This window comes from Engraulis encrasicolus, chromosome 22 (assembly GCF_034702125.1).
Source record: "Engraulis encrasicolus isolate BLACKSEA-1 chromosome 22, IST_EnEncr_1.0, whole genome shotgun sequence".
In the NCBI taxonomy this organism is placed as follows: domain Eukaryota; kingdom Metazoa; phylum Chordata; class Actinopteri; order Clupeiformes; family Engraulidae; genus Engraulis; species Engraulis encrasicolus.
In genome coordinates this window covers 1,547,367-1,562,366 of record NC_085878.1, presented here as the reverse complement: position 1 = coordinate 1,562,366, position 15,000 = coordinate 1,547,367, and the positions used below count along the sequence as shown (strand labels likewise).

Here is a 15,000-nt window from a genome sequence, read left to right as displayed (position 1 = left end):
CATATCCTCACAGCACACAGCACCCCACCACATATCCTCACAGCACACAGCAGTCTCCTCTCTGCCAAACACATATGTAGCACCCCCCCTCCACACACACACACACACACACACACACACACACACGCACACACACACACACACACACACACACACACACACACACACACACACACACACACACACACAAACACTCTCTCTCTCTCTCTCTCTCTCTCTTCCTTTCTCTCTCTCTCTCTCTCTCTCTCTCTCTCTCTCTCTCTCTCTCTCTCTCTCTCTCTCTCACACTCTCAAGATTCTAAAATTTCACATGGTATGAGAGGCAAATTTCTCCACATCTTGTCAAAATGCAATTATTGCTTTTTTCCCCTCTTTGGCCAAATTGGGGCCCACTGGTGGGTGTGGGGCCCTAGGCTGAAGCCATATCTAGCCTGTGGGGGCCCCCCTGGCAGGTGTGGGGCCCTAGGCTGAAGCCATATTTATCCTGTGCCTTAATGCGGCCTTGCTCCCATCACCACTCTTCCCCCTTCCTTCAGAACACCAGGCACCTCCATCCTCTATCCCACACCACTCCCCCTACACCCTACACCTCCATCCTCCATCCCACACCCCACACCACTCCCCCTACACCCGGCACCTCCATCCTCTATCCCACACCCCACACCTCTCCCCCTACACCCGACACCTCCATCCTCTATCCCACACCACTCCCCCTAAACCTCCATTCTCTATCCCACACCTCTCCCCCTACACCTGGCACCTCCATCCTCTATCCCACACCTCTCCCCCTACACCTCCATCCTCTATCCCACACCACTCCCCCTACACCCGGCACCTCCATCCTCTATCCCACACCTCTCCCCCTACACCCGGCACCTCCATTCTCTATCCCACACCTCTCCCCCTACACCCGGCACCTCCATCCTCTATCCCACACCTCTCCCCCTACACACGGCACCTCCATCCTCCATCCCACACCTCTCCCCCTACACCTGGCACCTCCATCCTCTATCCCACACCTCTCCCCCTACACCCGGCACCTCCATCCTCTATCCCACTACACCCCCCCTTCCTTCAGAACACACGGCACCTCCATCCTCTATCCCACACCACTCCCCCTACACCTCCATCCTCCATCCCACACCACTCCCCCTACACCTCCATCCTCTATCCCACACCTCTCCCCCTACACCTCCATCCTCTATCCCACACCACTCCCCCTACACCCGGCACCTCCATCCTCTATCCCACACCACTCCCCCTACACCCGGCACCTCCATCCTCCATCCCACACCACTCCCCCTACACCTGGCACCTCCATCCTCTATCCCACACCTCTCCCCTTATATATACATATATACATATGAAGAGTTCAGAAGCAAAACCCCCTAACTCCATTTCTGAAGACCTGCACTTCAATATTTTTAGAGAACCCCGTTGTTGGTTTGGTTTACATTCATGTCCTTGATAATACATATAAATAGTTATATTACATAAATAAAATGAAAAACTAAGCAATTTTGATAGCTTTGTATTAAATAAAAATGAATTAACATTATTTTCTGAAAAGGCACTTAGGGGGTTTTGCATCTGAACTCTTCATATGTAGCACCCCCCTCCACACACACACACACACACACACACACACACACACACACACACACACACACACACACACACACACACACACACACACACACACACACACACACACACACCTCCATCCTCTATCTCACACCTCTCCATATCCCCACTGGCCACCACCGTGCTGTTCTTCAAAGGCACCATGCTATTTGTATGTGAGCCGCGCGCGCGTGCAGTGGGAGGGGAGGTGTGTTGAATTCATAAGCCACTTGCAGAGGACCTCCCAGCGTTTACGCCCCACTGCACTCGGCTGACTGATGCCTGTGCTAGACTAATGGCTAGCGTAGCATCCATGGCTGCCTGGCTGCGCTAATGGCCCGACCTGTTGAAAGTCAAAGCAAGAATTAAAGCGCTAGAAACCAATTAGCACTTCGGAAAAACATGTAAATATTATTTATCAACAGCCGGGGAAAGGACGTGGGGAATGGCGCGAGTGATTATTTATGATGGCCCACCCTGAAGCACATTAACGTTATGTATGCGTGTGTTGTATGGACTTTGTAAGAAAAAAGGGTATTACGAATTACAATTCAAATTAATTAATTGTAATCTGGCGGTTAATGAAATTATAGAGTTAAGTGATTCGGCAAATGAAATTTGGGAGAATAGGCTACTGTACGAATGGGTTACTCTATCCTAGATGGATAACGTGTTCCTACGTTGGTAGACCAGTTACGCAAGGTTTTTTTTTCTTTTTAGCTATCAGAAAAGATAGCATATTCAGAAGCTAATTATGCTGTCCATGAGGGCAGTGTACAATGACTCCCACGGGGAATGGGTTTCTAGGCCTCCCTCACATCATTTAAAGATAGCCACCATTTTTTTTGCTATTTAATTGAACTCCTAAGAAAACTTAATAGCTTCCACCCAAGCATTCAGCCTGCCAGAGATAACAGAGCGCATTAACTCTCAGTAATTATTTCACCATTTAAACTCTCACGGTGAAAATCCCTGTTTTTTTCTTCTTCCTGCGTCTTTCCTGAAGACGCCCCAAAGCTGGTGTGTGTGTAAGAGGAGGAAGAAGACACTGCATTCACATCAGCATAATGGGAAGAAATGTGCATGCGAAATGAGCTACGTGTGTGTGTGTGCGTGTGTGCGTGTGTGTGCGTGTGTGTGCGCGTGTGTATGTGCGTGTGTGCGCGTGTGTGTGCGTGTGTGTTAATCAATGCTAATTTCTCAAGATGATCCTCCACAATTGATCTAATTGAACAGGAGGAGGGCACCTGCCAGTCCGTGTTGCCTGGGGAGGGAGTGATGTATAACTTATGACAGGCCTCTTTCCACTCTCGCTAATAGGAAAAGTCTGTTGTTGCATAGCGTAGCATAGCATAGCATAGCTGCATGCCGCTGCCCATTGGTTGTTTTTTTCCCCTTTCATTGAATCTATGGACAGGCCACCAGCTAAAAATATTTTATTGAGATGGATGAATGAAATATTGGATCTAATGAACTGCATGGAGCTGGGATGGGATTGAAAAGGCTTTATTGCAAGCGGTGGGCGGGGGGTGGGGTTGGAGGGGTTTCGTGCTTTTAATCTCGCTATTTTGTTTAGTAAGCCTTCAACGTTAGAGAAAACTCAAGACGCCATTGCGAGGTGATGTATTTCTTTAATTTAGGTGTCCGTGTGACACTTGATAGCGAGTTAAGATGAATGCTGTCTAACGTGGTTGTCACTGATCATGTCCAGTAGGCTACTCCTTTAAAATGCTAGCTTGAAAACAACACGAGCACAATAGAAAAAAAAAAGAAAAACATTCTCCTGCAGTGCTTCTGTTTGCTTGATTTTTTAAAGTGTTTTTTAGGGGCTTTTATGCTTTTATTTGACAGGACAGTGTGAGATGAAGACAGGAAGCGAGCAGGAAATGACCCCGGCCGGACTCGAACCGGGGTCCCCGTGGGCATGCAAGCCCAAATGTGGGGGGGGGCACTATTTGCTTGATTAATAAGACGGATTTATTATGCTGAAAATGCACAGCTAGTCACATTATGTAGTAAAAAGGTTCTATTTTGTATTCATAGTCGTGCAGTCAAATGTAGTTAAAATAAATAAGCAGCGCGGATGATGGAGTGTAGTCCATTTCTAATATTATTACCAATCCTGATTGTGTTCCTAATGACAAGCCGTTCCAATATCCCCCATTGTATTCTTAATGACACTAAATGGGAATATGGTGGTGAGTTGTGCAGACTGTCAAGTGGCTCAGCGAAAAATTGATTAATCAATGGGGCTCGTGGTAAATAATTTAAGATGTGTGTGTGTGTTTGTGTTTGTATGTGTACGTGCAAATGTGTGTGTGTGTGCATATGTATGTGTGTGTGTGTGTGCATGAACAAATCTAATAGCTCTCCTCCCACAGGATCCAGTACCACTTCCACATCAAGCCCCTGGTGGGTGTGTGTGTGTGTGCGCATTTGTGTGTGTGTGTGTGTGTGTGTGCGCGCGCACGCGTGCATTTGTGTGTGTGTGTGTGTGTGTGTGTGTGTGTGTGTGTGTGTGTGTGTGTGTGTGTGTGTGTGTGTGTCTGTGTGTGTCTGTGTGTGTGTGTCTGTGTGTGTGTGTGTGTCTGTGTGTGTGTGTGGAAATGAACTGAAAACCCAGATGTCAGCAGGCCGAAAGATGATGTCACTGCAGCTGGGGCCATTTTAAGGTACTTTGGGGCCCTGGGCAAAAAGAGAAGTGTGCCCCCATCACCCCCCCTCTTTACCTCTTCACAGTATTGGATGAGGGCCCACTGAGGAGAGATTTTGATAACAGATTTCAACTTACTTTTTGGTCATTGAATTTAGGCAGTTTTTGCCTCACTCCCAAAGTTGTCGTTGCTGTCATATGAGTACAAGTCAGGGCCGGCGCCTAGTTTGCTTGCCTGGTTGTGACTGCAGCTTGGGTAGGGGGCATGGCGAGAGCAGTCCCTGAGTTCCTGAGCAGTTCCTGAGCGGTTCCTGAGTCAGTTCCTGAGCAGTTCCTGAGGTTCAGCTGGGGGCCCTTGGCAATAGCCTAGTTTGCTTGCCTGGTTGTGACTGCAGTTTGGGGAGTGGGGCGGGGGCGGCTCCTGAGTCTCCGCGGCGGCTGCTGAGGAAGGCGTCTGGAGGGATGGACAGGGACAAGAAAACAGCCGGGGCATTTCTTTGGCATAGAAATAAATGATAGAAGTCCCTCACACAGCTCCCCTTGATTTATTTGTGCAAATTATGTATTATGGTCAGTTACTTTATGTATGTACTATATGTGCGCGCATTCTCTACCTTCTTTTTGGCATAGACCAGTCCCTCACACAGCTCCCCTTGTTTTTCTACGATATTATGATATGGTCAGTCCATTATGTATGTTATGATACGATATTATGATATGGTCAGTCCGTTATGTATGTTATGATACGATATTATGATATGGTCAGTCCGTTATGTATGTTATGATACGATATTATGATATGGTCAGTCCGTTATGTATGTTATGATACGATATTATGATATGGTCAGTCCGTTATGTATGTTACAGATTGTCTAACAGGCTGCCCCATCTAAACTGTGGGCAGGTCTCTGAGGGGAAAAAAAGACAAAAACAATAACAACAGCAGCAGCAAAAATTGACAGCGTCGACCTCTGAGGACTGTTGGCCCCACCGAGAAAACGCCCTGTATGCCAGATGACCAGTCCAGCCCTGGCCTGGAGGGATGGGCTGAAATCAATGTGGTGTTTACAGCTCTATCCCCTTTCCACATGAAACGCCACCTGGGAATCCCATCAACACAGCCCAGGCTTTTGCTGACACTTTCACCCCTTCCGTCCGTCCTTCCATCCGTCCATTCGTCCTCCATCCCCCCATCTTCTCTCCGTCCGACCACCTCCCTCTTATCCCTCCTCCCCCTGTTTCTCTCTATCCCTCCATCCCCCCATCTTCTTTTCTCCATCCCTTCTATCTCTCCGTCCGACCACCTCCCTCTTATCCCTCCTTCCCCCTTGTTTCTCTCTATCCCTCCATCCCCCATCTTCTTTTCTCCATCCCTTCTATCTCTCCGTCCGACCACCTCCCTCTTTATCCCTCCTCCCCCTCGTTTTTTCTCTATCCCTCCACCCCCCCCCTCCCCTCCTCATCCTCTCCTAATCTTTTTTACTGCTCAGACAAGGCAAAAGAATAAGAAAAAAACTCGCAAGAGTTGCCAGGTTTACTTCTAATCGCACTCCTTTGTCTGTGTGACGTGTAAGCTGCTTTTCAATGGTAAAGCCCTCATGGGTTAGCTTGCATGGTGTCATGTTTTGATGACGAGTCTAAAGGGCATGGGAAGAGTCAGAGTAGTGATCACACGCACCACTTTACCAGAGAGAGTAGAGAGAGAGAGGTTCCATTGGCCCATTGTTTCCGGGTTCTATTATTGGGGGGGAAATCCCCCTTTAGGCAGACCTAGGCAGACCTAAGGACTGTTCTATTCAATGCTAGGAGTATTATGACACGCCCCTTTAGGCAGACCGGAACCTGGTCATGTTAGGTGCCCATAGCAACCTATTACAATGGCACATCTCTATATACTTAAAGAATCTCTGACTTTATTTTCACACAGATCACTCATTTTGGCTCTCAGAAGGGCCGGTCTGGGGGAGAAATAGGGCCTGGGCACTTTTGGCTTAAAGGGGGCCCCCTCATAATTAGCCCCAGAACCCAGAACTGACTCACTGGTGGGCCCTGCACCCTCATGGGCCCCTATTTTCAGATATATATATATATTTATTTACATTTCTGAAAATAGGGGCCCACAAGGGTGCTGGGCCCACCAGGATATGCCCACTATGCCTGATGGCCAGTCCAGCCCAGGCTCTCAGGGCTAGGCTCCCCCTCTACAGTATGTGGCTTAGGGCTGGGCGACATGAAAATAAAACGATATCACGATATGCATTACTTTATATCACGATAACGATATAAATCACGATATAGCAAAATTACATACGTTTTCACTTATTCTCTTTATTTTCTCATTATTTTTTCATGTCGCAAAACAACCTTTGTTTAAAATTGATCTTTTTATTCTTATTTTTACAGTTACATTAACTTATAGTGTGTATTGTGACAACATGAAATGTAATTAAATGATATTCAATTGTATAAAATTGATAAAATTACTATCACGATATAAACGATATAGGAGAAAGGTCACGATATACACTTTTATATCACGATAACGATATATATTGTCATATTGCCCAGCCCTAATGTGGCTTGCTCCAGGCAAGGAAGGAGGGCAAAGGGGGCCAAATGGCGGCTTGCAAACTAAACTCCTGTCAGAATCCTCTTGCGCTGGTGCCTCAATCTATACTAGGTGCCCCCGAACCTTCTCCTGGGGATCTCCCCATTGATGCTGTGCCCACTCTGAATACCACCTTCCTCAAAGCAAAAAGCAAAAGTTTTTTTGTCTTTAGTTGCCCCAGATGGTGCGTTTCAGTAGAGAACTTCAGACTAGCAGTAGGCTCCTTTAAACATTTAATATGTGTCTGATCGTCTTGCATCCATTCTATTCGGGTGCTTACTCCAGTTGGAATTTGAAACCTCTCACTGCCTAGGTCTTTGGGTGCCCCAGCACACATCGCTGGTGCAACATGATCTCCAAAAATTCTGTGCTCCTGGACACAGATGTTAAGGACACGAAATCCGTGTCCAGGAGCACGGATTTTGCCAAAATTCTGTGCTTTTGGACACAAAATTATTTTCTGTGGTCACACAGAGGTGCTCTCTCTATACTCCCATAGTTCTGTTTCCACAGTCTTGTGTTTTCTCAGGATTTTTCTAATTTCAAATATTTTTTCTCAAAAAAAACAATTCCGTGTCCAGGAGCACGGAATTTTTGGAGATCAGGCTGGCTGGTGAGTTTTCCCAACGGCGGTGCTACGGTAGCTGTGAATACCCTCTGCCTTAAAGCAATACCATGTAGATTTGCATCGTACGTTAGGCCTACTTTACAGATTGTAAGATGACTTAGACAGGCTGCAGGGGGACAAGACGACAATTGACACATTAGTAGTCACAGTGGAAACCTGAATGGGCAGTGTCAGCACTGGTTCTTACAAATTGCCATTGATAGTTTTGTAGAACAGTTTAACTTGTATTCATGTAGACTACACACATAATCGCTATCTGGGTGTTCCAAGGTAGTTCAGTTCCAAGTTTCCATAAGATAAAACCTTTTATGAGACTGGGAGGTCTTGCAGCTGGTAATGTGTTATGTGAATGCTACTACTACGATGGCCAGGGCTGGACAGGGGGAGAAATAGGGCCCTGGCACTTTTGGCTTAGAGGGGCCCCTCATGAAGGAGAAATAGGGCCCGGGCACTTTTGGCTTAAAGGGGCCCCTCATGAAGGAGAAATAGGGCCCGGGCACTTTTGGCTTAAAGAGGCCCCTCATGAAGGAGAAATAGGGCCCGGGCACTTTTGGCTTAAAGGGGTCCCTCATGGGGGAGAAATAGGGCCCGGGCACTTTTGGCTTAAAGGGCCCCCTCATGAAGGAGAAATAGGGCCCTGGCACTTTTGGCTTAGAGGGGCCCCTCATAATTAGCAATGTAGAATTGACTCACTGGTCGGCCCTGCCCCCTCGTGGGCCCCTATTTTCAGAAATGTTTAAAACAATTAAAACATTTTTGTTTTTTAAACATTTCTGAAAATAGGGGCCCAAGAGGGTGCAGGGCCCACCGGGAAATGCCCGCTATGCCAGATGGCCTGGGGCCCAAGAGGGTGCAGGGTCCACCGGGATATGCCCGCTATGCCAGATGGCCAGTTCAACCCTGCCTATAGCCCCCTCCCAAGGGTATAGTACCACCCCCCCAGTATCCCCATTTCCAGAGCCTCAGGCCCCTCTGTGACTTGCTCTCGGGTGCTAAAGGGCAAGATTCCCCCTTTGCAAACCCTGCCAGAATCCTCTTACTGCCATCCCATGTATGCAAACCCTACCCTGCACACGGCTCCTGGGAATATCTTCATTCATGCTGCAGAGAATGCCGCCAGCCTTGATTTACATACACCTCACCCCCACCCAACCACACACACACCCACCCACACACACACACACACGCACACACACACACACACACACACACACACACACACACACACACACACACACACACACACACACACACACACACACACACACACACCCATATTTCCTCAAAGTCTTTGGGCACTGAAAATTTGATGCATTTGGTGTTTTGCATTTTTACTCATTTAGAGTGTGTGATAGGGGAAATGGAACCAATGAAAGTCCCACATTAAATTAGTTTTGTATGCTCATAAGGTTACCGTGAAGCCTTTATGAAATGCGTCAAATAAATATAATGCACATGGTGCCCATTTACAAAGCCTCTCTAATGTTGACTCCTCTTCACCATTTCAATTTTGCATACCTGAATTATTTGTTTAAAATCTCATAATGGATAAGTGAATTAAATTCTTTATTTGTTTAGCCTAATTAAAATGAGAATCCTACAACTGCAGTGTCAACATTCTGTCTGTCTTGTTGTGAAGGAAATTAAAAAGAAGCCTATTTGTTCAAAGTATTTAGATCTACCGATTGCTGTCTTAACCATATAGGCTAAAAAAATAGAAGTGAAATGAGTACCTGTATGACACGCAACTGAAAAGCTGTGCCACATATTGTGCAATTTGTATATTTATTATACCGTGTATATTTATGGTCCAATATGGGGTTCCTATTACATTTTATGTATTAGGTGGGGGGGGGGCGGGGGCTTTCAGATGACATGTTTGTCCTGGGTCTGGCTAAAGCTATCAGTAGCCTATTTGTACAGTTCACAACTCAAAAAGTACCTGAAAAAGTTCCCTGAACTTTCTATAGTGCTTTGTAGGCCCGGAGGCTGATGACCTACAAAGTGCCTGCGCCCCATAATGGCTAGATATATATTCCACCACCATGTAATTTTCTGGTCCACTTGATCTGCCATTGCAGTTTCAGGGAAGGTGGTGAGAGAGGTTTATAAAAAAAACAGACATTGACAGGCAGCACTGACTAGAGAGAGAGAGAGAGAGAGAGAGAGAGAGAGGGAAATTCATACCTTTCAGACCGACAAACAACCGTGTGTATTGAGTGGGAGAGCCAGTGGGTGGGAGACAGGAACAATGGGCGATGCTGCCTCCACAATGGGCGATGCTGCCTCCACAGGAACACCTACAGTATGGAGTGAAGGGCCAGACAATGGAACAGAGGAAGGGGGCACGCATGAATTCTTAATTGGCCCTTTTCTCAGACAAGACAAGACTGCCTCTCATGCCACTGAGACCATGGCCACACACAAATACACACGTACGGACGGACACACAAATACACACGTACGGACGGACACACAAATACACACGTACGGACGGACACACAAATACACACGTACGGACGGACACACAAATACACACGTACGTACAGACGGACACAGACAAAGGCAAAGACACACGCACACAAACACGCACACACATGCACGCACGCACGCACGCACGCACGCACGCACGCGCGCATATACTGTATATGGGTATATAGATACACAATTGCAGATGCAAATACAAGCACAAATGCTGCACATATGGACACACAAGCACAAACACACAAGCACGAGCACACACACATGCACACACACGCACCGCACGCACACACATGTACTGTATAATATGGGTAATGTATAGAGACCCACAAATGCAAATGAAAATGCAAGCACAAATGCTTCTACACTGGTACCTGGTCCCAGAATGCAAAAGCAAGTACACACAGACATGCACGCATGCACGTATGCACACACACACACACACACACACACACACACACACACACACACACACACACACACACACACACACACACACACACACACACACACACACACACACACACACACACACACACACACACACAAACACACAGACACGCACGCACGCGTATATACTGTAGCTATATAGACACACAAATGCATCCTCACAAACACACACACAGACAAACAAACAAACAAACAAACAAACAAACACACACACACACACACACACACAGACAAACAAACAAACAAACAAACACACACACACACACACACACACACACACACACACACACACACACACACACACGCACAACCACCCCACCCCCTGTCCACACACACATACACACACACTCATGTCCTTGTCTGAGAGCTGTCACGGGTGGCATTGGGTGACCCCCACCTCTGCGTGCGTTTGCTCTTTCATTAGCCCGATCAATACTCGCACATAATGAGTTTCTTTTTGCGTCAAAGTACACCTACACCGAGTGCCTAGCCTGCATGGTGGTTGGAGAATATCAACAGCTACATAATGTTCTGGGCCCTCGTTTACCGAGCATTCTTTTTTTTTAAAGATATGTTTTTGGTCTTTTTGACTTTATTCATGATAGTACAGTGCAGATGGTGACAGGAAGCGAGTTGGGAGAGAGAGAGAAGGGGAAAAGTTGGCAAAGGACCCGGGCCGGGAATCGAACCCGAGTCAGCCGCATAACGTGTGCCCTACCATATGCACCACGGTAGGGCCCGGCCTATTAAGTGTTCTTAGGCACAGATCGGGTGTGTAAATGGTGCGTGCGATCATCCCTGAGCAAAGTGTGGGATTAATGAACATGTAGGCCTACTTGAACGTAGAAATATGCCTAAAGGGCCGTACACACACGTCGCTGCTATTTACTAGCTTCTCGCTTACTCACCTACTCGCCTCTCTTTCAGGAACGTTCGCTGAAAGTTCCCACCGCTTTAACTGCCAATGTACAGGCGAGAAGTACCGAACTCTGCATTCCAATTGGTTACTCGCTTACTCGCCTCGCTCGAAGATAAAATATTTTCAATTCGGGATCCGCCCACATCGCATCGCTTGTACAGTACTCGCCTACTCACCTGCGAGTCTCGCTGGAACACATTGACATTCTATTGAGTTAATTCGCTGAGCGAGTAACTAGCAGCGACGTGTGTGTACGGCCCTTAACTCATCGGACCATGCGTGCGAGCGGTAGAAACATGAAAGTTAAAATAATTATTACCCTACACAGTCTCACCCCAAGTAGTCAATTTTTGACTACTCAATTTTTGACACCCCAAGACTGCAATTTTTGACGTCTTGGGTATTCCTTCCACTTCACATTTTGACTATGTCCTCAAAGGCGCCCCCTTGTGGCAGCATAACGTCATTGAGGTTAGGTTTAGGAATAGGTTTAGGGTTAGGCCACATAGTCAAAATGTGACGTGGAAGGAATACCCAAGACGTCAAAAATTGCAGTCTGGTCCAAGGTAGTCAGAAATTGACTACTTGGGGTGAGACTGCGTTGTTATTACCACAGCGTATACAGTTTACCTTGAATTGCAATTGAGTATGACTATGTGCTATAGAATATACCAAAATAGATTTTTTAATAATGATATATAAAGATAATGACAGATAAACAACTAATTCAAAATGGCTCCTACTGGTACACCACTGAAGGGCAGTCCTCAGCAGTTCTGATTGCTGGCGCTCCTCTCTCCTGTCTCCTGTCTCCTGCATCCTCTCTCCTGTCTCCTGCATCCTCTCTCCTGCATCCTCTCTCCTGTCGTATGCATGCAAATGGCGCTGTCTGGCACCTTGTGAGGACGCCAACACACCATGCTGCTAACTTCACAGATGTTACGACTCCTCCATTCCTCCCAAGGGGCGATGTTACAAATTGAGGATGAGTCTCTTTTGGAAGACCATCAGTTTGTTTGGGATCACACCCTGCCCTGCCCTCAACTGTATTACAGTTCTCTTAAGACTCCCCTAATTAAGTTCTGTTCCCACCTTCCCACCACCAAAATACTGATGGCTTGCTCTGCGGATCCAAAGACCCCATGTCTCTCCCAGAGGTGATGTTACAAGTTTTGGATGAGTCTCTCTGGAAGTCCCTTAGTTTGGGTTCACAGTAATCACCCCCCCCCCCCCCCCCCCCCCCCCCCCCCCCCACCCACCCCCAACTGTATTATAGTCCTCCAAAGACCCCCCAGTGGAGCTCTGGATTGTTATATCTGTTCTATCCACCTGTTCAGCCATTTTGCAGTTCAGTCAGAACAGAGGAGGTACTGTGTGAAGAACTCTTTTCCAAGATGCAATAAAAGCCCTGCAGCCTCTTCGCGCAGATGGGCCCGTTGGTTCACTCATTAGTGAGACGACTCAACTATTTCATAAGAACATTGCTATGACATTACTGAGAGCCTTAGGTAGCCGATAAAAACTTTACAATTTTCCCAATCACAATTTTGGTGACAGTAAGGGGTCTGACACACCAAGGCGGTAAAGCGGCGCGGAACGGCCACGGTTTTTACCGGCGTCAGTGAAAATACATTGAAACCTATCTGTCCTTACACACCAACCGGCGGTAGTCGGGCGTCAGCGGCGCGGGAGCCGGCTCCGCGCCGCGCTGCATTTGGAAAATAGAACTCGAGCGTATTTTTCACGCCGGCGACCGGCGGTGTCTCATTCAAATGAATGGCAAAGTAGCATGCTAGCTTTGGCTGTGGCTAGGGTTTTGAATAGGACTGGCCGCGCACGCCGATGCTGTCAGTGTGCAAGGCAGAGAAAAGCACGCCGGCCAAAACTAAGCAGAAAGACCGCGTCCGTCCTGCGACCGTTCCGTTCCGCCTTGGTATGTTTTGGCCCTAAGGTGTGAAAGCGGTTAAGTGCAGTCTTGCTTGTTCTTATTTTAACATCTAATTTTAAAACAGCATCAAGGCAGTGGTGTAGTCTACTTTTTTGTAGTGGGTATACAGTAAATTTGAGCATTTTTTAGGGGCGTATACTGCATATATTTGTGCTATTCTAAATAATGGATCAACCAATTTTAAGTCGGTATACTGAAATCCCTAAAATTTTGAAGTGGGTATATTGCGTATACCTGCATTCTACGTAGACTACACCACTGCATCAAGGCAATACTCATGAACGGTGTGATGTTTTCCTTGTGCGTTACGCCCATTTGTGAGGGAAAACAGCCCATGCAAGTCAATTGGTGATGTTGGAGTTTAATAAACGAAAGATACGGACCTATAGAATAGCGTTGTTCACGCGCAACATGCCGAAAACGTGTTGTGTTGCCGGCTGTTCAAATAACATAGCCAAAAAGTCGTGGCTGAAGCATGGACTGGGTTCATTTAGGCAAGCCGATGTAGCATGCAAGTTGATGAGACATTCGGTTTGTTTTCACCCATAAAGGGGCGTAACGCACATTTAGGAGCAAAGTACCCGGATGGCCGTTCATGCCTATTGGAAATGGATTAAGGATATTAGCTATTTTGATTCCAAATTCAAACAAGAAAAGAATGATATGTTTATTGACAAACACAATGAAATATTTTAAATATTTTCTGAAATTAAATATATTGCATTTTGGAACAGAACCCCTCGTATGGCATCGAGGGGGAAACTCACAGTAGCCTGGGAGCCAGAGCTGAAGATGATGAAAGGAGAAGGGGGGGTAAGGAGGAGAGAGGGAGAGAAGGAGGGAGGGAGAGAGAGAGAGAGAGAGAGAGAGAGAGGATGGGGAATATGGGGAGTACACTGAGCACAGATAATGTACTCAATAAATCAAAGATATTAGGCAAAGGGGTTGTACGTGGCATGACAAATAGCGAGGAATAATGCACATCTGCTATCGCGCTCATTTGCTGTGGAACATTAATCCGTTCGCGGAGGCTTTCTCGTGCTCCAAAACAAGTTTGTCAGTGACTTTTAGAAGGCAGCCGCCACTAGGCTAGGCAGGCAACAGAAGTGTTTGACGGCATTTTGAGTTGGAGGAAACACGTTGTCGTAGTGGTATCATACTGTGAAAGACAAACCAGGCTTTTATCTATTTACTGTATGCAGAAGACAGTAGGTGGAATACAGACAGACGCTAACAGAAACGTTTCCTTTGAAATATTTCTTGTGGTCATTATTTAGCAAGGTATGATGACATTTAAAATCAGATAGGCCTGTAATGTTAGATCATCACTGTACTATACAATATTAACCACTTAGTAACGGTAGACCTTACAAGAGGCAATCATGCTGTGTAGTCAAGAACAGTGGTTCTGAACCTGGGGTGCGGGCACCCCCTGGGGGTGCGGCAGACATTATAGGGGGTGCGTGCGCAGAATGTTGTTTGTGTTGAGGTTGTGACCAAAATTCTGCTTGGAAACATTATAATTAGGCCAAACCTAAACCAAATTGAAACATGTTTTGGTCCCCATTTAAAGTCATTAAGGTTTTCATTAATATCTCAGGCAAAAATCTTTGTAATACATCACTAAAATCCTTTTTTAGTGCTTGTACACGTTATACATGTTGGGTTGGGGGTGCACGGCTAGTCTTGT

The 15,000-nt window shown here is 46.6% G+C and overlaps 1 protein-coding gene across 1 annotated transcript in view; it reads left to right on the top strand.

Moving 5' to 3' along the window:
- The first annotated feature begins 494 nt into the window (after nucleotides 1-494).
- Nucleotides 495-15,000, top strand: part of LOC134439260 (uncharacterized) — a 27,219-nt gene continuing 12,713 nt past the window's right edge. The window contains exon 1 of the mRNA XM_063189157.1: nucleotides 495-1,086. Within this exon, the coding sequence (XP_063045227.1) occupies nucleotides 495-1,086 (592 nt within the window). The remainder of the gene's footprint in view (nucleotides 1,087-15,000) is intronic.